The sequence below is a fragment of the Xyrauchen texanus genome, chromosome 21, assembly GCF_025860055.1.
Source record: "Xyrauchen texanus isolate HMW12.3.18 chromosome 21, RBS_HiC_50CHRs, whole genome shotgun sequence".
Classification (NCBI taxonomy): Eukaryota; Metazoa; Chordata; class Actinopteri; order Cypriniformes; family Catostomidae; genus Xyrauchen; species Xyrauchen texanus.
In genome coordinates, this window is record NC_068296.1 from 3,111,613 (window position 1) to 3,136,265 (window position 24,653).

A 24,653-nucleotide genomic window follows, 5' to 3' on the forward strand; every position below is an offset into this window, starting at 1 on the left:
TTAAGCTTACTATGCATTTGGGAAATGCAGCCCATGATGGTCTTCCAAGCTAAGCCACCGAAACCAGCTTAATGACCAACTTTGACAAGCTAGAAACTGTATGCGGGGTGTAGACAGAAAACATAATCACAACTCACTGGTGTACATGTTTTAAATGTGTTCTTAGGACATAGGTATTTGTCATAAATGTTAGGTCGGGGCATGTTGTCACATTTATATTTATTCTGCTGCCATATCACCCTGCAGCTACTGCCTGGTTGCCACTAAAGCTAAGCAGGGTTGAGCCTGGCCAGTACCTGGATGGGAGACCTCTTGGGGAAAACCATGGTTGCTGCTGGAAGTGGTATTAGGGAGGCCAGCAGGGGGTGCTCACCCTACGATCTATGTGGGTCCTAATGCCCCAGTATAGTGACGGGGACACTATACTGTAAAAAAGCACTGTCTTTCGGATGGGATGTTAAATCGAGGTCATGACTCTCTGTGGTCATTAAAAAAAAAAATCCCTAGGGCACTTTCTCGTAAAGAGTAGGGGTTTAACCCTGGTGTCCTAGCCAAATTCCCCCCATTGGCCCCCATCTATCATGGCCTCCTAATAATCTCCATCCCTAAATTGGCTACATCACTCTACCATCTCCTCTCCACCAATGGTGTGTGGTGGGCGTTCTGGTGCACTATGGCTGCCGTTGCATCATCCAGGTGGATGCTGCACACTGGTGGTGGTTGAGGAGATTCCCCTATACTATACTATGTAAAGCGCTTTGAGTGTCTAGAAAAGCGCTATATAAATGTAAGTTGTAGTTGTTATATAATGGTAAATGGTCTGCACTTATATAGAGCCTTTTTAACGTTAGCGGTATTCAAAGCTGCCATGCAAGGTGCTAGCCTGCCATTGGGAGCAACTTGGGGTTCAGTGTCTTGCCCAAGGACACTTCGGCATGTGGAGACACATGGGACGGGAATCGAACCGCCAACCCTGCAATTAGTGGACAACCCGCTCTACCACCTGAGCCACAGCCACCCACATTTACAATATTTGTAGGCCAAAATATCATCTTGATATATTGTGTTACCTTTTCCATTATTGTTTCAACAATCAGTGCCTCATAATTGCTTTACTTTAAAAATGTTCCCAAAAAGCCTGTAATGGGCTATTTAATACAGGTGAAGATTTTTATTTTGATAGTGTCACCGTGGAACTCCCAATGTCCCCATATAGTGTGCCATGCTACTATATCAATGTGCATTTAATTAACTTTTTTTCTGGGCAATAATGGTGAAAAAGGTCAATAGCTTTTTTTTTTTTGTAGCCAAAATTCAAAATGGCATGTAGCTATGAAGAAACAAACTTTGGAGAAATATTCCCAGGAGTAAAACATGTGACAACTAGCCCTGCTCTCCCCAATATTAACACACTTGCATTGCTAAATATCCAGAGGTGTATTGTGCATTGATCTTATTTTAAATATTTTCTGATGACACTTTCAATCCAAAATATCTCTCCTATTTACGGAGATTTAGAATCGATGTAAACGATGCGCTAGCTGCACATTTTATTGCATATTGCACGTTTAATATGTAAAACACAATATTCACACAAATGCCAGGATGTGCAGTTTTAATGGATGGAGGAATAAACAAACAAAAACAGTATACTAGAGTTGTACAGTATAACACACATTTGCCACAGATTCATATGTAGAAATCTACACATTGGTTCTAATGGTACAATTGCAGAACAAATCAATTTTAAGAATCACAGATTCAATATCAACATGGATGCATGGGCAGACCAGCCCAACATACAAATGATCCCTCACTTTTGCCCCTGAATTTAGAGATGCAACATGGCGAAAATGATATCCAGATACATTCATTTAAATATGTCCATTAGCTTGACCATTCAAACACTCCCACTATATGAAGCGCCAAAGATCCGTCCCCACCAACTCCTTGTATAAGCCCAGCAAGCATTTGTGCTTTCATGCTTGTCGCCATTTTTCAATTGGGGACTCATAATGCAACGGATATCACATTTGGTTTACTGAATAAAATTTAACTGACAGTTTTAACTGCTTTGGACAACAACAAATGATGAGCATAAAACAAACAGCAGTTAAAAAAATAAAAGCGCTTTAGCAGTTTATAGAAGCAAGAACTTGAGTTTCAGTCTTAGTTATAGGACAAAACATGTTTTGCATACATTAAAATATGAAACACCAGGTTGTTGGATGCACAATTTTCCAGAATTAGTTGGAAATATACAGACTATTTCAACCATTAGCTCAGCAATTAATAAAAAAAAGAAAAGTAGCCCGTCGCCATTGCAGTTCCTAAAACACCTTTGCTCTTAAAGTGATGAGAAGTGGCATACACGTGCATTTTGGATATTGATCCACGTTAGAACCTGTGCACAAATAAATCACATACTTTGACATGTCAAAATGAAGCCATGTAGTTTGAGATCTGTGTGCACAGATTCTTCTAATCAATAGATGTGCAATGCATGCTTCACAGTATATAAGAAGAGATGCTATACTGTTCTTCGACAGCATGTGAAACTAGGACTGCAGACTTCATCTGGACTGTGTTTTACACAGTATTTGCACACAAAATTGCATCTATATTATTATAAATAAATACTAATTATTTTGACGGTTTGCTCTTCACAACTAATCAGTATCAGACATGAACTGTATTCAGTATTCAATCAAAACATGCAGCTTTAGCATACATGTTTTTACCTTCCCATTTTTGTCTGTTTTAATTATTATTTTGTTCATGAATGATGCTCACCCAACATAACCGTTATGTTCTTTACATTTGCTTTATCTTTTTTACCGGGCCCTTTCTTGAATGATTAAAGAAGACAAATATACAGTAATGAGTGCGATACAAGATTATATCAAGCATCCACTTTAAGAGCAGGAAAGAATTCAGGAAAAGAGCTTCTTCTGTTTGAAGTACGTGTCAAATCTGTGCATTGCATAGTCCTGCAGACATATAGAAACACAAGAGAGTATCACTGACGTATTCAGATTATTCATGCGTTAATAAATATCACTTACTAGTTCACTATTGCATATTGTAGTGCACTATAATATACTGTATATACACTACTCAATAAGTAGTGCATATGAAGTTAGTGAAGTGTAGTATACAGAGAGATTTACCAACATGTACTGCAACTATGACACAGTTTATATGGGTGTTACTTCAACTTTGGGGACTTTTAGCACTGTGGACATCTAGTTAGTAAAGTTGTCCAACAGTGTGTGTACATGCATAAAAAAGGAGATTTGTAATTCATCACAATTCCCACCACAGTGTCATTCCCAGCACATCTCAGAGTCTGTGTTGTGGAAATAACGCTGATGGAAATGACATGTCTGACGTTTTTAAAATATATACAGTAAGACTCCTTTGTCTTGCAAAGGCTTATTTCATAGTTTCATCATAAATACACAATTAAATAATATTTTCACACTTTTTCTTGCATAATTTGGCGCCCAGTTAAAACATTCTGCTCACAAAAAGAAATATTTTTAATTCCGGGTCAGAAGTTCTGCAGCCTCTTTTCCAAATGGAGACCGGTTATAACGAAATAAAAGAATGGTTAATAACGTCCTTTTTAAAGAGACAGTACTCTGCGTTGCCAGATCTCACAAGAGAAACAAGCTACATAGTTTTTTTTCCAGACCATCCAAATATAATTCACCAAGAATAGCCAAAATTAGCAATAAAATATTTTCCTGTGTGGTGGATTTATCAGCTTAGAAATCATAACAAGCATACAGTTAATTACACAAAAGTCTTTTTTGTAAATTATAATTTTTTATTTACAGATCTGATTTTGAGTCAATGCATCATATCTAACAATAATTCACTGAAGACTTGGAAACGTAATTGAGAAATTGACCTCTTAGTATGTTTCCTTGTATCTGAATTAGCCGTGCATGTACACTGTATGTAGTAATTAAACATAGTTGTTAAAAAGGTCTTCATTCACAGAATACGACGTTCACAACGGGCAGCGGTGTCCTTCAGGATCAAAGCACGTATTACATTTTTTACAGTATTTCCAAAAATATACTGTGATATATTTACCTAACGTTTGTTTTTTCAAAGAAAAACAAATATATATAATTAGCCGGTTATAACTGGTTTTCAGAACATAAAAATATAGTTTTCACACCAGAACAATTGAAAATCACTCTGTTTTTGGTTACGCTCTGCGTTCATTTCCATTTATGCATTTAGATGCTTTTATACAGTGCACTTATTACAGGGACAATCCCCCCGGAGCAACCTGGACTTAAGTGCCTTACTCAAGGACACAATGGTGGCTGTGTGGCTAAAGCACAGGGCTGTTAATTAGAAGGTCGCTGGTTCGAACCCCATGGCCACCACCATTGTGTCCTTGAGCAAGGCACTTAACTCCAGGTTGTTCCGGGAGGGATTGTCCCTGTAATAAGGGCTCTGTAAGTCACTTTGGATAAAAGCGTCTGCCAAATGCATAAATGTAAATGGCTGTGGGGATCGAACCAGCAACCTTCTGATTACCAGTTCAGTGCTTTAGCCCACTACGCCACCACCACTCGTTCCTTGTGCTGTTTTTAGTCCCTGCTCACAAGTGATATTGTCCTTGATTTCTCTTTGTATTGTCTCATATTTCATCTCAAGCGTGCTCTTTTGTCCACTAGGTTAACAAGCACACTCAACAAAATAATTTTAAGATTTACGTAAATTTCAAAACAAAAATCCATCAAAATGAATAGAGTAATTTTTAACTAAATAAATATGTAAACAAAACTAAATGTTGTATTTAATTTGGTTAAAAATACACAATTCAACTTTTGAAAAAAACATTATTAGGGGCAAATTTGTTTGGTGTGGTGGAAATGACGCCACACCTGTGGGACAGTCGACATTTTTAAAAAGACTTGATATTTTTTTCTCACAATAAATATTAAAATTGCTCGTTTGTTTATTTCGGTCTTTGTTTAGATGACCATAGTTTTAAACATGTCATAATTTGTATTTTTATAATGGATTTTCATAGTCTAATATTGAAAGTCTAGATCTGGGACTAAAACACTCAAATCTATGCATAAAGGACATTTAAAAAGCACTAAAAACCAATGATGACGGCCTGCTAAAAACTCCGTTTTAATGTGACCTTTATAAAACCAAAAGATAAAATGTGACATGTTTGTTTTAATAATAATCAACCCCTAGAACACAAAAGTTCCCGAAGTAGAAGAAACACCCGTATATGTTGAAATACAATATTAGAATTTACCATGTATCCAAACTCGATTTTGGAGATCTTGGCTTGGATAATGGACCACAGACCCCAGAGGAAGTGAGACGCAAGGGCAAACCTGTTTGTGTTTGATTGACAGTTTTGAACACAGAGAGGTTAGTGGGCACAAGTGACAGCTCATCACACAGCGGGACATGTTTCATGTTGTAGTAGTACATGTCAAACGTACCGGTTTCCCTCGATGATCATCTCCTCTTCTACTCTGGCTTGGTCCTCATGCACAGTGCCCCCTCGCTCTGCCATATAGTGTCTGATAAAATGCAACTGAAACAGCAGAAGAGACTATTGTGAAATAATACACTCTCAATATTACTTCCAAGACCTTTTCCAATTTTGATGCACGGCTCAACATATTTAAAACACACTATTAGTTATTTGAAAAGGATTGATGTAGTGTACTGTTACAAGTCCCCTGCTCCAGGAAACAATGTCACTCATTTCTAATGATTTTATGCTTGTTAATATTGACATTGCATCAGTTAACCTTTGACACAATTGTAATGACGTCAGTTCCACAACTCTCCACTTGGTGGCCATAAGTGTCCTCTGTGAATATAACCAACTACATAACCAACACAAATGACTTCTCACAAATAAATGGATCATGTAAGCATGTACGTTAAAACCAAATACAACTTGCCTTGATGTGTCTGTATTAACATGCTAAAAATGAGTACCGAGATGCCTTATACATATCATACTTCTCTGGTTCATTCTGTAACATATTAACCTTTGCAAAAATAAGGATATGCATGATAAAGTGACATGCATATCACATGCATACAGTGCAGGAAGGTTGTGCCTCACTTGCTGTTGTCTGTTGGGGTAATCTTCCACTTTTGCCTTATAGAAGGGCCATTGATCATATGTGTAGTCATATATCCATTCACAGAAATGATTCCCGAAGTCAAAGCCTCTGCAACCAGAGCACATCATAATTCAGAATATCCATTTCCATCACCCGAGTTACATGCAATCATAAACTAGAACTATAATTCACCTGTAGTTATAGCTGCTGTATTCAAAGTCGATGAGCATTAGTTTGTCAGATGAATTTTCCCTGCCATTCAACATGAGGATATTTCCTAAAGAACAAAATGTAGATGGTAAACTTTGATCTAGACCATTAGAAAGAATAACAGAATTACTGATTGCATCTTGATTATTCAGACACAGTCAAATGTAAAGTATGATTTAGTAGGTGAAAGGGCATATCTCTTACATAAGGGTACAAAACAACAGAGACTAGCAGGCCTGTATCAGATCACCAAAGGTGCAAAGAACTGGCATGACACGAGTGTGTGTTTGTGTGGGTAAAAGAGGGATATTCTACCTTCCTGGACATCATTATGGCAGAACACAACTGGAGAGGGAGTTGAAGTAAGCAGTGACCTGAGACAGACAGACAGAACATGATTAGACATTTCTTCTGTGCACCTGATTTTAAAAAACTTGTTTTCGTGGTTTCAAAAACGGCATTGAACAAAATGAGATGCACTGGGCTGAAAGACACACAGAGGCTCTATTCAGAGAAAAGTTGCATGGTCACAGTAGGTGTGTGTGTGATTGACTATGTGGGGCGAGTATGCACAGAATACAGCTTCCTGCAAATGTGCCTAATGGGGGCCGTTCACAGAGGACATGTTCTTGCTTACATTCTTGTGCTGCTTTCTATTTGTTTTTCTATGTAAAACAAACATGCACTAGATGGATGTCTTTGAACGGGCCACTACGTCTTACTCTTTTTTTCAGCATCTTGCACCATGAGCCCTGTCTGTTTAAGGAATGTTTTAGGTTCATTACATTAATGCTAATTGAGAGCATGCATAATTTTGCTTATCACTTAATCATCATTATGCAAGTCATGTAGTCACCCCACCAAATAAATGCAAATTTAAAATAGTTGTTACAGCACGACATTTGCAAGGGAAGTGAATGCTAAAATACACACTACTTCAAAGGTAAAGCCACAAGACTTAAATGTATTAAAGTAAATAATCAATTAAAAGAACTATGTTCAATTGTTTTTCAATTAAGTAAAGATTGATGTGTTGTTTTTCCAAGTAAGAATTTTTTTCTAAAATCAATGTTTTGAAGTTCATTTCAACTTCAGCATCAAAATGGTGTCTAATCAAATTAATCCATACAACTAAAATAAAAATAGGATCAATTGCTTTTTAACATATGATTTAATGTTACGATTCTCATAGCATAAATAAATGAAAACATTGAGAAAAACTTTTATTCAGTACAACTCTACTCTAGCTTGTGAAACATTGCTTAAACACTTATTATTATTATTATTATTAATAATAATATGCATTTTAGTGAATATTACCGTTTACTATACAGTATTAAAATATTTCTGTCTTGAGTTGAATGGGACTTTTATTTTGACATGAATGTTTTCTGTTTTTTTTTTGTGTGCGTTTTTGATGGAAGCTTCACACCTCCGGATAAGCAGTTGTTTAAATAGCCCAGTGTGATTATTAAAGTGCAAAATGCTGCAATGTAACTATATAAACACAGTCTGCAGGCACTACACACTTCACAGTGAATAAGTGCTCTGTTCTGTCGTCTATCACCGTGGTTCCCAAACTTTTTACAGTGGCGTACCCCAACAAACATTCAACATCCTTTCGCATACCCCCTCTCTAACGCATAGATAAAATTCACACAAGGTCATTTGAAAATGTCTGTTTAACACAATTATCTTTGTAAAACAAGTCCTTTATATTAAACATGTTATATTTGTACAAGTTATATTAATCATATACATAGTGAATAAATGGCTAACCGATTGAGATGGGAATGCTAGATATGGTATAATTGCATAATCTGAAAACTCTCCCCTCATCGCGGTATGCAAGAATAGCGTTCGGTACCAGGAATTGCGCGTCACTACAGGTACGGCATTGCCGGCCGAATTCGAGCATTGAGGGCAAGTATCGGTGCAACCGCGCGGTCAGCTCATTTGCTGAAAAAACATCATGCAACAATGTAAAGACAGGTCTCTAGCGTGCGAGCAAATGTGAGTGAAAATGACTGTTTGTGAATGTGGAAATTTATTCGGTGGCGCTAAATGTCTGAAACACCTGTCATCAAAGCTTTTGAACGAATGCATCTAACCTTAAATACAAATGACATATTAAACTGTAAAACAAAATAAAAATACAAAAACTAAAATCATGGACGACTGACATGTGCGAGTCTGGTAAAACAGTGAAGTATTTTACTTGCCATCACTAAAGCTACGTCACCTAGCGCTGGGCTAGTGAAAAAGATACTTGTGTGACGCACGACACGAGTAGATGCATTTAACTGCAAAAGATAGGGTTATTTAATTGCATATTTATCTGACCTTTATGACAAACATTTTGGGGGTTCTACACTAGAGGGCACACAAAATAATTGTTGCCAGTGAGAAATACATGAACTGGGTTTGAATATTATTTTAGATGGTGATGAAATTGAAAAACGGTAAATATCAGAATTGTATTCGCGTACCCCCATTGTCCCCTTCACGTACCCCCAGGGGTATGCGTACCCCAGATTGGGAAGCACTTGCCTATTACAACAGGCAAAGCGCACAATGCTCTTAATGACGTGATTTTAGCATCTGAGCTTGACACCAGAAAGCGGGTCATTGCGAGAAAGCAGCGTTCCTGTTTACATACACTGTATAAGCGGTGTAATCCTTATCGTGCATACATGCAGCTAGGTCAGTAAGCAAGTTTCTCCACAGCAGCATAATGTCCCCCAGACGCTTGTGTAAATAACAAACATGGTATCCAATTGGTATCACTATTTTCACTCTCCATTGCTTAGCTTTATTTCCAGATATTCCAGAGATGTTGCCATTTTTTTCCGTAACTTTCCATTGCGATAGGCAGCAGAATTGCGCTGCAATAGTGGGGTTTCCCTCTCATGTAAAACTCTGGGATTCCCTCACTGTACGAGCGTATATACGCAAACGTGAGGGACCGTCGATATTGTACATCGGTGTGTCTAAATGGGTATAGTTTATAGTATATCTGCTTTTCCTGCTGTACTCCCAGAAATTTTGAAATCTTTCCGGTGTGGACATGTTAGGCTCCATTCTATGACGTTTGTTCTTCGGTCTGTTCCATGCACATGTGCCCACCTCAAAAACATGTTAGAACGCAGCGGATGTGTTTAAGATAAGCTGCGTTCTCCGGGAGAAACCTGGACATGTTAAACCACATTCTCTTAATCTTTTACATAGCGGCGTTCTCGTTTACATGAAGTTTCAGAACACCGATTTCAGCAAAAACCCTGAAATAAACAGTTTTCTTAAGTGCATTAAAGATGGTCACTGTAAAGCGCCAAGCACATGCAGACAGTATATTTATTTTTTGCAGTTTAATTTTTATACTAGGACATATCACGATTTGTATTTGATTAATTGTGCACGGCTACCGGTACTACATAAACACCGGTATCATTACATCTTTTTTATTTGAGTATTTACTTGGTACTGAAGTACCGGTACTTTTGACATCCCTGCTCCAAATATTCCTGTATTTAACACAAGAACGTGCCCTGTGCGAGTGGCCCACTGCAGGTTTCATCATACACACACACACATTTATGCAGTCACTTATCCAAAGCAACTTACATCAGTTTAGTTTATACATTTTTTTCAGTAAGTGTGTTCCCTGGGAATCGAACCCATAATCTTGGCATTGCTAGCGTCATGCTCTACCAGCTGAGCTACAGAAACACACTTGCATAAAAACAAATAAAACAGCCATGCAGTGGATGACCTTGAGCTGACCTTACACTGCCAGCAAAACAGATGGCAAGACCATATGGAGAGAAACTGATGTCATAAGCCTGCCATCGTTATAAACACACCATGTTTGCAATTGCATTAACATTTTATACTCCTTGTGTACATGTCCGAAGCCTCTGCCATGCTAGATGACCTTTTAGTTGATCATTGACAAACTACTGCATGTCTGTGGTCCATCAAATCGCTATTATCTGAATGTTCAAGTTTGGCAACATGTTTTCAATCAACCATCTCGCCTCTTATCTAACGTTATCACCCTCGCACACTCACCTCAGACTTTCCAGTTCCGCAGGAAGATCATACTTCATCAGTTTTTTGAATTTTTTGATGTGAGCTTCTCGCACAAATGTTATCGTCATAACTTGCTTCATGTACCTGTTCAGAATGGCACACAAACATGGTCATTTCAACACTGATGCCAATATAAACATTCACAACAAACTGATAAGATGAATGGTGGTGGCGTAGTGGGCTAAAGCACTGAACTGGTAATCAGAAGGTTGCTGGTTCGATCACCACAGCCACCACCATTGTGTCCTTGAGCAAGGCACTTAACTCCAGGTTGCTCCGGGGGGATTGTCCCTGTAATAAGTGCACTGCAAGTCGCTCTGGGTAAAAGCGTCTGCCAAATGCATACATGTAAATGTAAATAAGACAGTCCCGCCCCAAACTCACACCACTGGATAATCCAATGTTTCAATGTCAGACTGGTTGAGATTCTCAAAGCATTGTTTTGATAGGTGCATATGAGGAAAGGATAGGAGAAAGTATTTTAAGAAAAACAAAAGGATGTATAGGATTAAGGTGGTACGAGTTGCCATAGCTGAAGGGCTTTTAAGGGCATTAACAGTGCAAGGCTTTTACCGATCAATGGTTTCAAACAACCATTTGGGTTCTTTGTTGAATGGCATCTCCATGGCGTGGAAACGTGCCATCTTACTAGCTATTTCAGCTGAGATTTCGGGATACCCCAACTGCTCTGTACACAAGCGATCACTCTGCGGAAGAGAAAAAGATGTGACATTGATCAAACTTTGCTTGTGTGGAAACATTTTGTGTTTAATGTGTGAAGCACGACTTCTTTGTGAAGTGTACATTTAAAAGGTTGATTTTACAACATGCATGTAGTGTCTGGTTTCGTGCAAGGCTCACGGGCAAGTACTGCTCCAGACGACCCTCTGGGAAAATGCCATAGAGACGCGGGCCCAACTGTCTCTCCGCTAAAATGGCAAACATCACACTTTCCAAAACAAGAGAATCTACTCCCTGTGTGGGCCAAGATACATAGACATCAGATATCTAATTGTGACAAAAGGTCTCTCCGACATTAGTCAGCAGACAAGATTGAGTTCTAATAAAGATATCAAGTCTTATCAGTTTGGTTTTGCAATAGAGTTTTTCCATGATGTTGGCCTAATTCATTTACAAGGTGCATCTCTATGTTTCAGGGTGACCAACCTGAAGAATGGCGCCATAGATCCGGAGCAGAACTCTTCGAGGTTCGGCCCCGGTGGGTTGAACATTGTCGGGCAACCTACACATGTACAGCAGGTTACTGAGGCCTCCACTGTAGACATAAACAAAGGTCAAAAGTAGGCGTTTAGCCTAGCAGAAAACAAAGAACTATAATCTAACAAAGAATAAGTAGGATTTCTCCTCAGCTAATTACAGAGATGTATACAATTCTGATCATACAACTAGCGATAGACTGATATATCGGCCAGACCGATTAATCGGCCGCAATTTGGCCATTTTTCAATGACAACTGGTTTCGTTTGGGCGATTAACAGTTTTAACTTTCCCTTGTTTCTGTTCAAAATCTACCAATTGATTTGTCAATGGATAGTCAACACTTTTCTTTTCGAGATTAAGCAAATGTGAGTATATATGGCAGTATTCTGTACTGTATAAATATTGTAAATAACTGTATTATATGTATCTGCATTTATATCGGCCATCGTGTTCTCCAGATATCAGTATCGGTCATTGTAAAACCAATATCGGTCGACCACTACACCGACAAATTCCATTGCTTTCAGTAACTTTGAAATGCCATCAAGTCCTCACTGATTCAGCTCTGTTATTTGATATTGTACATTTCAGTCCACGTAAAGGAGCTTTGGGGTTTATACCAATCTCTAGCCATTTTATGGCATTATATGTATGAGTAGAGATGCACCTATATGAAAATCCCCAATACTGATTGGGCGATACCGATATTTTGCCACTGACCTTATTTTGTCATCAGATCACTGTTTTACTTTGTATGTATTTGTACATTTTTAAAAGATAATAACAAAGGCTTTTCACTGTTCTAAAGGTGCATTCACATACAACGTGAAGCGAGCGTTTCACGCGGCTACATTCAAAGTCAATGCAAAGATGCGAATAGACGCGAATGGCGCGACTCGAACACACAAAATCGATTAATTCGTGCAGTGTCGCGAAAGCCTATCAGCTTCGAGATTGTCCGGATGTCACTGACGTAGTAGCAGAAGAAATCTGGATAAATGGTTGAATAAATGGTTGTAGCGGTGTGTGGGCACCCATACTTGTATGACACATCATACGTGTACAGAGACCGGACGAATAAAGACATCGCTTGGAGGAAAGTGAGCGAGGAAGTTGGACTACCTGGTAAGTTCTGGAAATATGCGGGTCTACTTGATTCCAGCTATTGGTTGTACTTTACTATGAACCATATCGTAGAAGCCCCGCCTCCTGACCTTTTCCGGAAGAGAACGGGGGAATACTTGCGCGAACGCGAGTTTAAACGCAAATTTGAACAAAGTGAACAAATTTACTTTGCTTTGTATGTGAACGCACCATAACAATAAATAATTTCCATTGAACGTGGATTGGATGTGTTGAACACATAACAGGCCAACAATTTTAAGGAGCGCCACAATGAAAAATAAATATAAGGTTAAAAAGACAAACAAAATTACTAAATAAGATAACAGGATGATTGATATGAAAAAAGGTTATTTTGTAAATGTTTGCACTGACAAGAAGTGTGTTTGCCAACCCTTCTACATATTGTGGCTATTATTAATTTTGGTTTGTGCCTTTAAATGCAAAGATTTTACAAAGTGTGTTACTAATTCATTATAAATCAACCATCGGTTGTTCATATCGGCGTTTTCATGCTTATAATGGTTTTAATTTGGCCGATAAATCGATGCATCCCAAGCTTTAAGTATTGTTCATAACAAGATCCCTATTATTTGCACTGTAGTGCAATTTAAAATAAATAGCAATAGTATCATAACTGTAAACAACAGATCTAACTTTTGTTAAGAGGTCAACGGTGTGGATTTAGCTTGAAAATTGGGGGTTAACTCCCCCCTAACCCTTCAGAAAATATGCCCCTGGCTTAGACATCTTAAGACTTCTTAAACATTATTTATAGGCAGTCTCACCTGACTATTGTGATTTCAAAGTCATGTTCTGATATAGTCCTCCATGACCCGGACAGAAAGTCACGGCACCAGTTGAACGCCCTCCTCCTTGTATCCGGGTCCACATCCACGGTCCGCCCGTCCTGATGGGACTCCGCTTCCGAGTCTTCATCCCCGTTTGCGCCGCGTGGACTGGCCGATCTCGGGCGTCTCTCTTCGGCCACCAGTAGTGAGTCGGTGCAACCAGATTTGTCACTCTTCCCGCATCTACCTACATCATCGGCTACATCACTCATGCATTTATTTTTCTGACCTGAATGCATGATGTTTCGCGCCAGAAACCCAATGCTCCTTAAAGACAGTGAGAAAACCGAAGCCGAACCGCTACAATTAAAGAGACGGCACAGCAGATGCATTAAATATGCGTGATTAAACACACGTGAATGAGTATCGCGAGCGCACAATGAAATACTCAGAACAACGTTTACGTTGGATTAAAGATGACAAAACCCGACGGATATTTTCACATGATATTTCCTTAACTGATACGGTTGATACGTGCGCGTATTAACAAACTGTACTGGCTGTTATTCACACATTGTTCGTTCTTCAACTCTCGCTACTTCCTAGTTGCGAACTGACCGTTAGGGATGTAATGGCATCGCAGATAGGTTTTAAATGACTGACGTACTTTCCAACCAAAAAGGTTCGGTTACAGAGGCATGGGGTACCGCCCCCTTAAACTCTAAGCGCTGATTGGTCCGTTCTGACGCGCACGGATTTATGGGAAATATAGTCGTTCAACTGTAGATATTTTCTGTTTAACACTTGTGCGACCTTCGGGACATTTTCGTCTTTTTGATTTGAGTTTTTTCGACCTTTTTTGGCTGTGTTAATGCAAACGGCATACATTTTGCTAAAGGTGTGTATTTTTGGGGGGATTTTGATATTTCAACCTCAGTTTCTTATCTATAAGTCAAGTCAAGTGGCTTTTTATTGTCATTTCAACCATATGCACCTAGTGCAGTACAACATTCCTACAGGTCCATGGTCCATTACTCCATAAAGTGCACGTGTGCAAACAGTAGGCTACAAGACGGTATAATAATGCTTAAAACAGGAAAATGGGCACTTTAAGAGGGTGCAGCGGCAACACCGTTCTAGTGTGAAAGATTCAGATAAAACAGGCTGTGCAAAAGATATAGCAATATAGCAGAAAAGGCAGTGAGTGTAAACATAATATACTATGACAGTATTCAGCAGATAAGCTTATACCATATATGGACATAGCATTTATTGGGGTAGCAGCCAGTTAGAAAGTGACAAGAAAATAAATACAGTATTTTTATGAATACAATAGATGCCACAAATTCAGGTAGATAATACAGAAATGTCGAAAAATGGCAAAGGGAGTCGGATGGTGCTCAGTTGTATGTGTGTGGGTGTGTCAGTCCAGTCTCTGAGTATTGAGGAGTCTGATGTTTGGGTGAAGAAACTGTTACACAGTCTGGCCGTGAGGGCCAGGGTTTGTGTGAGGGATGTGTGGGATCCTCCGCAGGGTCTTGCTGTCCGAAACGGTGCAAGTCCCAAACCAGGCAGTGATGCAGCTGCTCAGGATGCTCTCAATAGTCCCTCTATGGAATGTAGTGAGGATGGGGGGTGGGAGATGTGCTTTCCTCGGCCTTTGAAGAAAGTAGAGACGCTGCTGGGCTTTCTTGGTAATAGAGCTGGCGTTGAGGGACCAGATGAGGTTCTCCGCCAGGTGAACAGCAAGGAATCTGGTGCTCTTGACGATCTCCACAGAGGAGCCGTCGATGTTCAGCGGAGAGCGGTCACCCTGTGCTCTCCTAAAGTCAACAACCATATCTTTTGTTTTGTCCACATTCGGGGACAGGTTGTTGGCTCTACACTTATCGGCGAACTTGATGTTGTAATTCGAATTGTGCATTGCTGCACAGTCGTGAGTCAGCAGTGGACTGAGCACACAGCCCTGGGGGGCCCCAGTGCTCAGTGTGGTGGTGGTGGAGATGCTGCTTCCGATCCGGACTGACTGAGGTCTCCCAGTCAGGAAGTCCAGGATCCAGTTGCAGAGGGAAGTGTCCAGGCCCAGCAGGTTCAGCTTTCCAATCAGGTGCCGAGGAACGATTGTGTTGAATGCTGAAATGAAGTCTATGAACAGCACTTGGTTACACTCAGGAACTTCAGGGGAAAAAATGTCCCCATTGAAACCCATTCAAATGGCAATATTTGATCCAGTGCCAAAATGATATTATGCTTTCATTCCAGAACCCTGGCTTCAAAATTTTAATTTGTAATATTTTCCAATGTTTATTCATGGTGCCATTTTTCCTCATGTTTAGCCTATGGAGCAAATACAAGCTTTCCCCCTATTTTCTGTTTGCTGTATTATAGAGCACTGTAGGACAATTTAATAAATGATGCAGCTAAAATTGTGTTGGTGTATTGGTATGGATGTCAGAGTGTGTTTTGTACGTGTCTACTGAGAAATGTGTGTGTGTGTGTCTGTGTGTACTGAGAAATTTGAGTGTGTGTAAAAAATGTGTAGAGTTATTCTGGCACAACTTCACAAAACCAACAAGGTGCTTGGAAAAAGAAAGAAGAGTAAAACTGAAAAGCAAATCCAGCAGCACTTGTGGAGTGGAGAATAATTAAAACTTTATTTTGCAAAATAACTCCACGTGTGTGTAAAAAATCAACAGTGGAATTATGTAAATAAAATAGCATTTAAAGGGTTAAAATCCTGAAAATGAATGAATATTTGGTAGTTATGGACTGATGTTGGTTAAAAAAATCATTGAAAGTGGAAAATAATATTAATATATAATATTTTTATAGCAGTTTTTTGACACTGACATTTTTGTTCTCTAATACCGTGAGTGTGAGTATATTTCTACAAAAAATAAAAAAATAATAATGCATCAAAATCAATGTTGTTGCTAATCATTGACATATCCCAGACTGTGATATCAGTAAAGACACCTCCGCTTAAATCTCCACGCTCTTAAAGGCACCTCCGCTTAAAAGGGCACCTTTACATTTGTGAACAAAAGGGGAAGGGGCTTACACCCCTGTATTCCCCGTTCTGTCCACGTCAGTGGTATTACCATCTGAAACAATCGGAGCACCATGGCACGGTCATGTGAGGGTGTATACATGTTTATAAAGGGTTTAATGATGAATGTTGTGAATTAACACACACTAAGATGTAAGATGCCATGATGTAGATAAATAGTCAAAACCCTTAGAGAAAAAGTACTGGCAATACGCAATGGGTTCCCTCAAAAGTTTCCTTTGGGTTTTTATAATGGGGTTTTTCAATTTATGAGTAGGCTAAAATAAGGTCTGTGCTAAACATTGGGCTACAAGATACTTGGATGTTTTGCTCTGCAACATAAATTACACACAGTCATACCTCAAATGTGAATTTTGAATCCGCCTTTTTTACTAAATATTATGTTGCTAACGAGTTGCTAGAAAAGGACTACAAATACCACAAGCATGTGAGTGAACATGCCTGACGAAACGGAAAAACATTGTAGTTCTTATTTAGCAACTTCAAATCAAATAAAAATCAAATACATTTATTGTCACTCATATGCACAAGTGCACGGGTGGCTGGAGTCTCTGATGATCCTCCCGAGTTTTTCACACACACCGCCTGGTATAGATGTCCTGGAGGCAGGGAAGCTCACCTCCGATGATGTGTCTGGCAGTTCGCACCAGCCTTTGCAGGGCTTTGCAGTTGAGGGTGGTGCTATTGCCATACCAGGTGGTGATGCAGCCAGTCAATTTTGTCGGAGCTCGCAACGCAGCAGCCATCTTGAATTAGGTTCTTGTTAGCAACTTGTTAGCAATACATGTTTTTGTAAAACACAATGCTTCCAAAGTGACTGTGTGTAATTTATGTTGGAAACAAAAAGGTCCAAGTATCTTAAAGAAATGTTTATCACGTCTTATTTTACTCATAAATTCAAAACTGCTATTATAAAAACCCAAAGGAAAATCACTAGGAACCCATGGCTTGTAAATCTTGATTCTCTACTGGGGCAAGGGCATAGCCAGAAAACTACTTTTGGGTGGGTCTGAATAAAAATAGATGGGACAAGTTTTCGGCAAATTTTTTTAGTCAAAGAATAAACTCTAATAGTCTGGGTGGGCCTGGGTCTAATTTGGGTGGAGCCAGGCCCATCTGCCCACCCTTAGCTATGCCACAGCCCAGGAGGTACCGATTTTGAACTGCAGTCCCCTATGATCTCTCTGTGTTCTGCCCACACGCAACATAGTACTGCAAATCTAACTTAACTGCTCGAACGGGGCACAGAGACCGATCATTGAGCAGCACACATTACAGGCTATTAACCATTTAAAAATGAGACATGCTCCTCTCGAGGGCGCTCGGCGGCTCAGAAAGCCATTTCCCCATAGAGCCGCATTCAAATCTCAGGACGTTTAATGTCTAACTGGAGATATTTGTAACCTACAAAGTATAATCTTTTAAATTACTAATTCAAAGTATTGGTTACCGACACATAGACTGAAATACATTTTCTCAATCTTTACAGAATGAGTGAAAAAAATATTCCTTCCCCATTAATCACAAACGAATATGATTGGAAGATCATGAGCAGCGTAGAGAAAGGTAACATAGACCACGTGACAATGCCTCACATTCGAACGCGTCGTGACGTTAAAAAAATCTAATGTATATATATATTTTTTTCTCCCTATTATTCTATCTATTTTTCTATGGGACATTTTTCATTGACATCACAAAAAAAAAAAAAAAAAAAAAGGGCCCATTTATACACATTCCAAAACAAAACGAGTAAAAAAGCTAGAAAGAGTGCGAATTTCTGCAAAGCCTTGAATCTTACTTTTTTATTTTTTTATTTTTTACCTTGTATATGTTATAATTTATTGCCTTATATGCCTAATTTGTACACTTAAAACAGTCGAATTACCCTTTTTTATTTTATTTTATCTTTGTATATATATTTTAAATGTATTTATTGTTATTTATTTTTGCTGTTAATGTTTCAAATGTGACTGTTTTGGTCTAATGTAATAATATACATATAAAACACAAAGCGCAGCCAGTTTGTCTCGTGACAAATTGATCATGGTATAAATAATGGGTGGTATAAAATCCTGCCCATTTCAGACCCCGTTTCATGCGGATGAGCGTTCTACCTGTTTTTTTTTTTTTCATTTTCTATTAGACCAGTTTATTAGACCACCCCCCCCCCCCCAACCCCCAAACCCCCTCTCTCCCTAATCAGCAGTATCAGCATCCTCAGACGCGCGCACCGCTGTGCGTGAGTAACAGCACATAACCTATAGAAATACATCACATCAAACACAAGGTTTTTATATCTGACTGTCTTTTCTTTGGATCGCCGCGTGGACCGTTTGATCAGATTTGATGGTTTGATTCCCAGCGGGGCATCTGCAGTCTGTGTATCCGTTGAGGAGAGAGAGAATAAAGCGAGATCATAATAAATATCCGCTTCTACAGTGTCTGTGGATGGGCTGCGGACATCTGCATCTGCAGTCTCTGTTTTTGAGTCACTAAGAAGATGGCGGACAGGGCAGAGATGTTTTCTCTCTCCACCTTCCACTCCCTCTCTCCTCCAGGGTGCAGGTAAGAAAGATAAACATATCTTGATTTCTCTCTCAAGTATGCTCGTGCTAATGGCATCTCACCTTCGAAGTGAAATATGTATTTTATATATGCTGGCCATATGTGAGCATCAGAGGTGTTTATGTATCTGTAACATCCTTAATCACATCCGGAGATCAGCATCAGCACCATTCAGCATCACTGATACTGAGCATCCCTGTGTGTGCTGATGTTGTGCATTATCAGTAATATCAGCTGTTGTGTTTTTCAGATGTATGTGATTAAATGCCCTTGAATGCATCTATTGACATTCAACTGAGCGAAACAAGGATTTTTATCCTGATATGTCATTGCCTGACGCATCCTTTCTGATAGTTGACTTACTGGAGAGGCCCACGCCCTGTTGTGATGCTCAGAACTGTATTTAAATTCACACTTTACGTTGCAGTATTTACATTATTGTGTGATTACATAAGTAGTGGGTAATACTGCAAAACTAAACTGCACTTAATATGTAGTTATTTTGTGGAACTGCTTATTTGCACTTTGCTATTGTTATTTCTATTCTGATTAATTAAAGTAACACGTGATATTTTATATATATATATATATATAGTATATATGGAGCTATGTGTAATGTTAAGTATTAACCTATCTAATGTACCAACATGTACCCTCCATCACTGAGCATTTATGTTAAATTAAATCCCCAATTAGCAATGAACTAATGGTTGAACATTAAATCAAACTAAAAGGTGGAGATTGATTAGTAGTGCACTTAGTATTTATTTGTGGATATACTATGTTCATCCATGCATGTACCTGGTACAACTTGTATCTTTAGGATGAATCGATTATTTTGTAAGCATGTAAGATGTAAAACATCTGTATTTATAAATAGATGTAGAATAGAGCCACATTACATTACAGAAACAGTTTGCTTTTAGTTCAATTCAGATAAGCAAAGTGCTACGAGCTTCTGTTGTCTTGGAGTTCCCCTAACCTTGTACAGAAATTCATATAATTGAGAATAAATGCACATATTTCAAGTATTTTGTGAAAAATGTTACATATATGACTATGCATTTGTTTTTAGTTTTATGTGACTTATTTATATCAGTGAAAAACATATATGAACATATATTTTAGGGGTGCACTGGTATGACATATTTTGGCCAATAATGCTTTTAACAACAAAAAAAAACATGTGCTGATACCGATATCAATATTTTGCCACTTATCTTATTTGGTTATCAGCCCACTGTTGGAATCATGCTGTCATTTTAAAGAGAGCCACAATGAAAGATTGTGATGTGATAACATGATGGTTTGTATGAAAAATGTTCTTTTTGTATTTAAAAACTCACATTTTACATGTATGTACTGTATTCAAATGTTACAAATGTATACTTTGTATACAGTATGTTGGGTAATTCTACGGAAATGTCATCCACATCATTGAAAAACACAAGTATAAACCAAACAGGGTTTTTCCTGGCGGAGGTGGTACCACACTGATCAAAAAAGTGCCGTTAAAAACGCGTAAACGTTGGCTTTGCGTTAATACACATGACCTGGCAACTGAATACTAGTGTTAGTTTTGCCAGCTGTTTTATAATTTAGTCTTAGTCCTGTGTCTAATGCCCTTTTTAGTTTTTATCATATTTAGTCAACCTTATCCTATTTTGTTTGTTTTAGTCAATGAAAACTGTTGACATTTTTAGCCATTGTTTAGAGTATTTTTAGAGTATTATTGATAATCATTTGTCAATCTAGTCTATCCAAAACCTATCTCACACACACACACACACACACACACACACACACACACACACACACACACACACACACACACACACACACACACACACACACACACACACTCAGTAGTGTTTCCATGTTTTATGGGGACTTTCCATAGACATAATGGTTTTTATACTGTACAAACTTTATATTCTATCCCCTAAACCTAACCCTACCCCTAAACCTAACCCTCACAGAAAACTTTCTGCATTTTTACATTTTCAAAAAACATAATTTAGTATGATTGATAAGCTGTTTTCCTCATGGGGTCGACAAAATGTCCCCACAAGGTCAAAAATTTCGGGTTTTACTATCCTTATGGGGACATTTGGTCCCCACAAAGTGATAAATACATGCTCACACACACTCACACACAAGACACACACACTCACACACACACACACACACACACACACACACACACACACACACACACACACACACACACACACACACACACACACACATTTTATTGTAGTTGAGTGTAAAGCAGTCAATGGAAAGGAGGCGAGAACCGGCTTGACGATGTAAATAATAGTTTAATATAAAACTTTAAACAGAAGACACACACACACACACACACACACGATGGACATGTCCGTAAACTATCTCTCTCTCCCGCACAATCCTCCGCAGTCGACCTTTATCCCTCTCGGAGGCTTGATTAGCCTGATAAGGGACCGGGTGTGTAGAATCACGACCCGGCCCCGCCCTCCGCCCTGTGACATTGACATTTTAGTGTTATTTTTCACATAAGTTTGATCTTATCATGATGATCTCATCAATGATGCTACAGGTTGCGAGCTGCAGACAGCGGTGGCGAGAGACGAGCGTCTCCGTGTTTGAGTGCGCATCAGCCGGCAGAACTTTAAATCTCTCCCGGTCTCGACTCCCGCTCAGATTGTGTCTCTTCCACGACTGGTTGAAGCGGCTCTGACCATACAGAGAATGACAGTTTTGGAGTTTGTGCTTATTTGCATGTCATGCTCCCGTATTATATGAACTTTATTTAAGGATGAAATAAAGATATATCGCCAAGCGTGAGTTGCAGTGCTCCTTTCGTCTTGCGTGCCATCATTACAGTTTTATATTATCTCATGTTACGTTAAATGACATCAAGCAGAGATTTGCAGTTGCAAATGACAATCCACCGAGTGCAACGCTTGTTAGTGTTTTCCATGAAGACACCCACTAGAGACACTCACAGCCGGAGGCGGAACGAAATTTGATGGAGGCGGCCGCCTAGTAATTCTCTGTGCAGGAAAAACCCTGCCAAAAGAAGAAAATCCACTTTTAAATTCTGTATTATATTGGTATAATGGATTATGGATAAAACCATCTGGACCGTTAGAGGGCGCCGCTTGCTTACACAGTGCTGAATGCAGAAACGCATCCTTTTAAGGTTAAGTAATTGCACAAGTCTATTTTGCGATTTCAATCTTAATTCAGGCAATCATGCAGCATTAATGGATTTCATACCGATATCTCAGACGTCGTCATTTTTATTTGTAGAGCGCTTTTCACGACACACACCGTTTCAAAGCAGCTTTACAGAAAATCATGCATTAACTAAAAAATTAAACTGTAATATCTATAGAGTCATCATTGTGTAGTTTGATTAAATATGATTGTAAATTGTGTATAAAAATAAATAAATAAATTGTTAAATAATAATTTAATTTAGAACCCCTGTGAGAAAGCTGAAGGCGACAGTGGCAAGGAACACAAAACTCCATAAGATGTTGATGTAAGGAATTTTAGGAGTGCCCCTTATATATGAATTCAGGTCTGCAGTCACTTTTCTTGATCCTCATGAGGGGAGAATGACACCATATCATTCTCCGACGTTTGTTGTTCAACACATCATTTATATTTTTCAGCAAATTAACACTTCCACTAGACTAACCAATGAAATCATTCTTTACCTTATATGGACGTGACATACATATTTGATATGAGATACATGAGGGCTTAGGACAGAAAGTACAGATACAAGAAACACATTTCTAAGAATCACCCCGTTTATCGACACACCCTGATACGAAACAGGAAACAGCTTGCAACACATTAACTGTCCTGCAGAACAGGAAAAACACAAAAATAACCTTGGGAAAAACCAGGCTCACTATGGGGGGGCAGTTTCCCCCTGGCTAACATCATGAATATAATGCCAGTATTACTTATTTACTGTATGCGCAGCACAGCTCATGGTTTAAAATGAGTAAATAAGTAAGGTTTAAGGGTCAGTGTTTAAACAAAGATTGTGGATGAACTGTTAGATTAATGACTAATGTTTTTGAAGTCCATCCTGGATTAACAGCAGAAGTTCACATAGATGCATGCCCGATGTTAGTTGGCTGATGAAGGCTTTGTTGGCAATTAAATGATAGACTATGTATTCCAATTCAAGAGTGCAGTCCATCAATAGACAAAGGTTATGCAGGCAGAGATCAGTGAGGTGCATTACAGTTCAACCGGCAGGTCATTTCGGTGAGGTTAGGTGGGGTCCATCCTAAATCCAAGGTTCAGGCATATGTAGCATCCCATGTCTTACAGTTCCAAGCAGGAATGGAGCTGGATCTGGCATATGCATCCCAAGGTTGAGATAAGGATACAAATTGAATAATATAAGCGTAGATGCCATTCCATTTACTGCAGAGTTATAGATTATAAGAAATGTTTCTGGTTCTGGCAGACCTGACCTAAGTAGCCTAATTGTGAGTTGATGAATAAATGAGGTGTATGTCTGGCTAAAAAGATGAGTCTTTAGTTTAGACTTAAACTGAGTGAGTGTGTCTGCATCCCGAACAGTGTTAGGGAGAATATTCCATAGTTTATGAGCCAAATAGGAAAAGGATCTACCTCCTTTTTTGGATTTTGATATTCTAGGAACTATTTACTAGCCAGAATTTTGCGATCGTAATGAATGTGATGGAATATAGCGTGGTAGAATGTCACTTGATACTCTGGAGCTAGACCATTCAAAGCTTTGTATGTAGTTAACAGAAATGTACAAATAAAAATCAACAGGTAGCCAATGTAACAATTATAAAATTGGGCTAATTTGATAATATTTGATCGACATAACAGTGGAAACTTATTCCACAAATCCTGATAATATCTCCCAAACTAAGCATATAAAAGGAGAAAAGAAGAGGCCCTAAAACTGATACCTGTGGCACTCCATACTTAACTTTTGTTTGGTTTGAAAATTCAAAGTTTACACCTACAAATTGGTAGTGGTCTGCTAAATAGGACCGGAACCATGCTAATGCAAGTCCACAAATGCCAACATAATTCTCCAGCCTATTCAAGAGAATGTCATGATCAATTGTGTCGTAGGAAGCACTAAGATCTAAAAGCACTAGAGAAATGAAGCCACGATCAGATGATAAGAGCAAGTAATTTGTAACTCTGATAAGTGCACGGAGCCTAAATCATAACTGAAATTGTTCATATATACATTTCTCTGTAGAAATTAATAGAGTTGAGAGGACACTACCTTTTCTAGTATTTTCGACATAAATGGGAGATTTGAAATCGGTCTATAACTTGCCAATTCGTCAGGATCAAGCTGTGGCTTCTTAATAAGCGGTTTGATTACTGCCATTTTAAAGTTTCTTGGGACATGTCCTAAGGATAGCGAGGAGTTAATAATGTTAAGAAGAG

At 38.7% G+C, this 24,653-nt stretch overlaps 2 protein-coding genes across 2 annotated transcripts in view; one reads left to right on the plus strand and one right to left on the minus strand.

Annotated features, from left to right (window-relative positions):
• Nucleotides 1–1,604: 1,604 nt before the first annotated feature.
• chkb (choline kinase beta) lies at nt 1,605–14,205 on the minus strand. Its single transcript, XM_052151848.1, has 11 exons — nt 13,562–14,205; nt 11,598–11,706; nt 11,292–11,405; nt 11,004–11,137; nt 10,410–10,514; nt 6,657–6,715; nt 6,324–6,408; nt 6,131–6,239; nt 5,493–5,587; nt 5,300–5,381; nt 1,605–2,990 (listed from the first exon to the last, which is right to left on the minus strand). Exons 1-11 carry the CDS (start codon nt 13,954–13,956, stop codon nt 2,934–2,936), a joined length of 1,344 nt encoding a protein of 447 aa, XP_052007808.1. The 5' UTR covers nt 13,957–14,205; the 3' UTR covers nt 1,605–2,933.
• A 4,638-nt stretch (nt 14,206–18,843) lies between these two features.
• Nucleotides 18,844–24,653, plus strand: part of mapk8ip2 (mitogen-activated protein kinase 8 interacting protein 2) — a 49,710-nt gene continuing 43,900 nt past the window's right edge. The window contains exon 1 of the mRNA XM_052151832.1: nt 18,844–19,202. Within this exon, the coding sequence (XP_052007792.1) occupies nt 19,138–19,202 (65 nt within the window). The 5' untranslated portion in view covers nt 18,844–19,137. The remainder of the gene's footprint in view (nt 19,203–24,653) is intronic.

What these genes read in the sequence shown, in the direction of transcription:
- chkb (XM_052151848.1), bottom strand. Translation starts at nt 13,956, where the DNA reads ATGCATCTGCTGTGCCGTCTCTTTAATTGTAGCGGTTCGGCTTCGGTT. An exon ending in TTGTTTGAAACCATTGATCG is followed by an intron (nt 10,515 to 11,003) that starts GTAAAAGCCTTG and finishes CATTCTGAACAG; the next exon opens with GTACATGAAGCAAGTTATGA. An exon ending in AAATCGAGTTTGGATACATG is followed by an intron (nt 2,991 to 5,299) that starts GTAAATTCTAAT and finishes ATATGTCTGCAG; the next exon opens with GACTATGCAATGCACAGATT.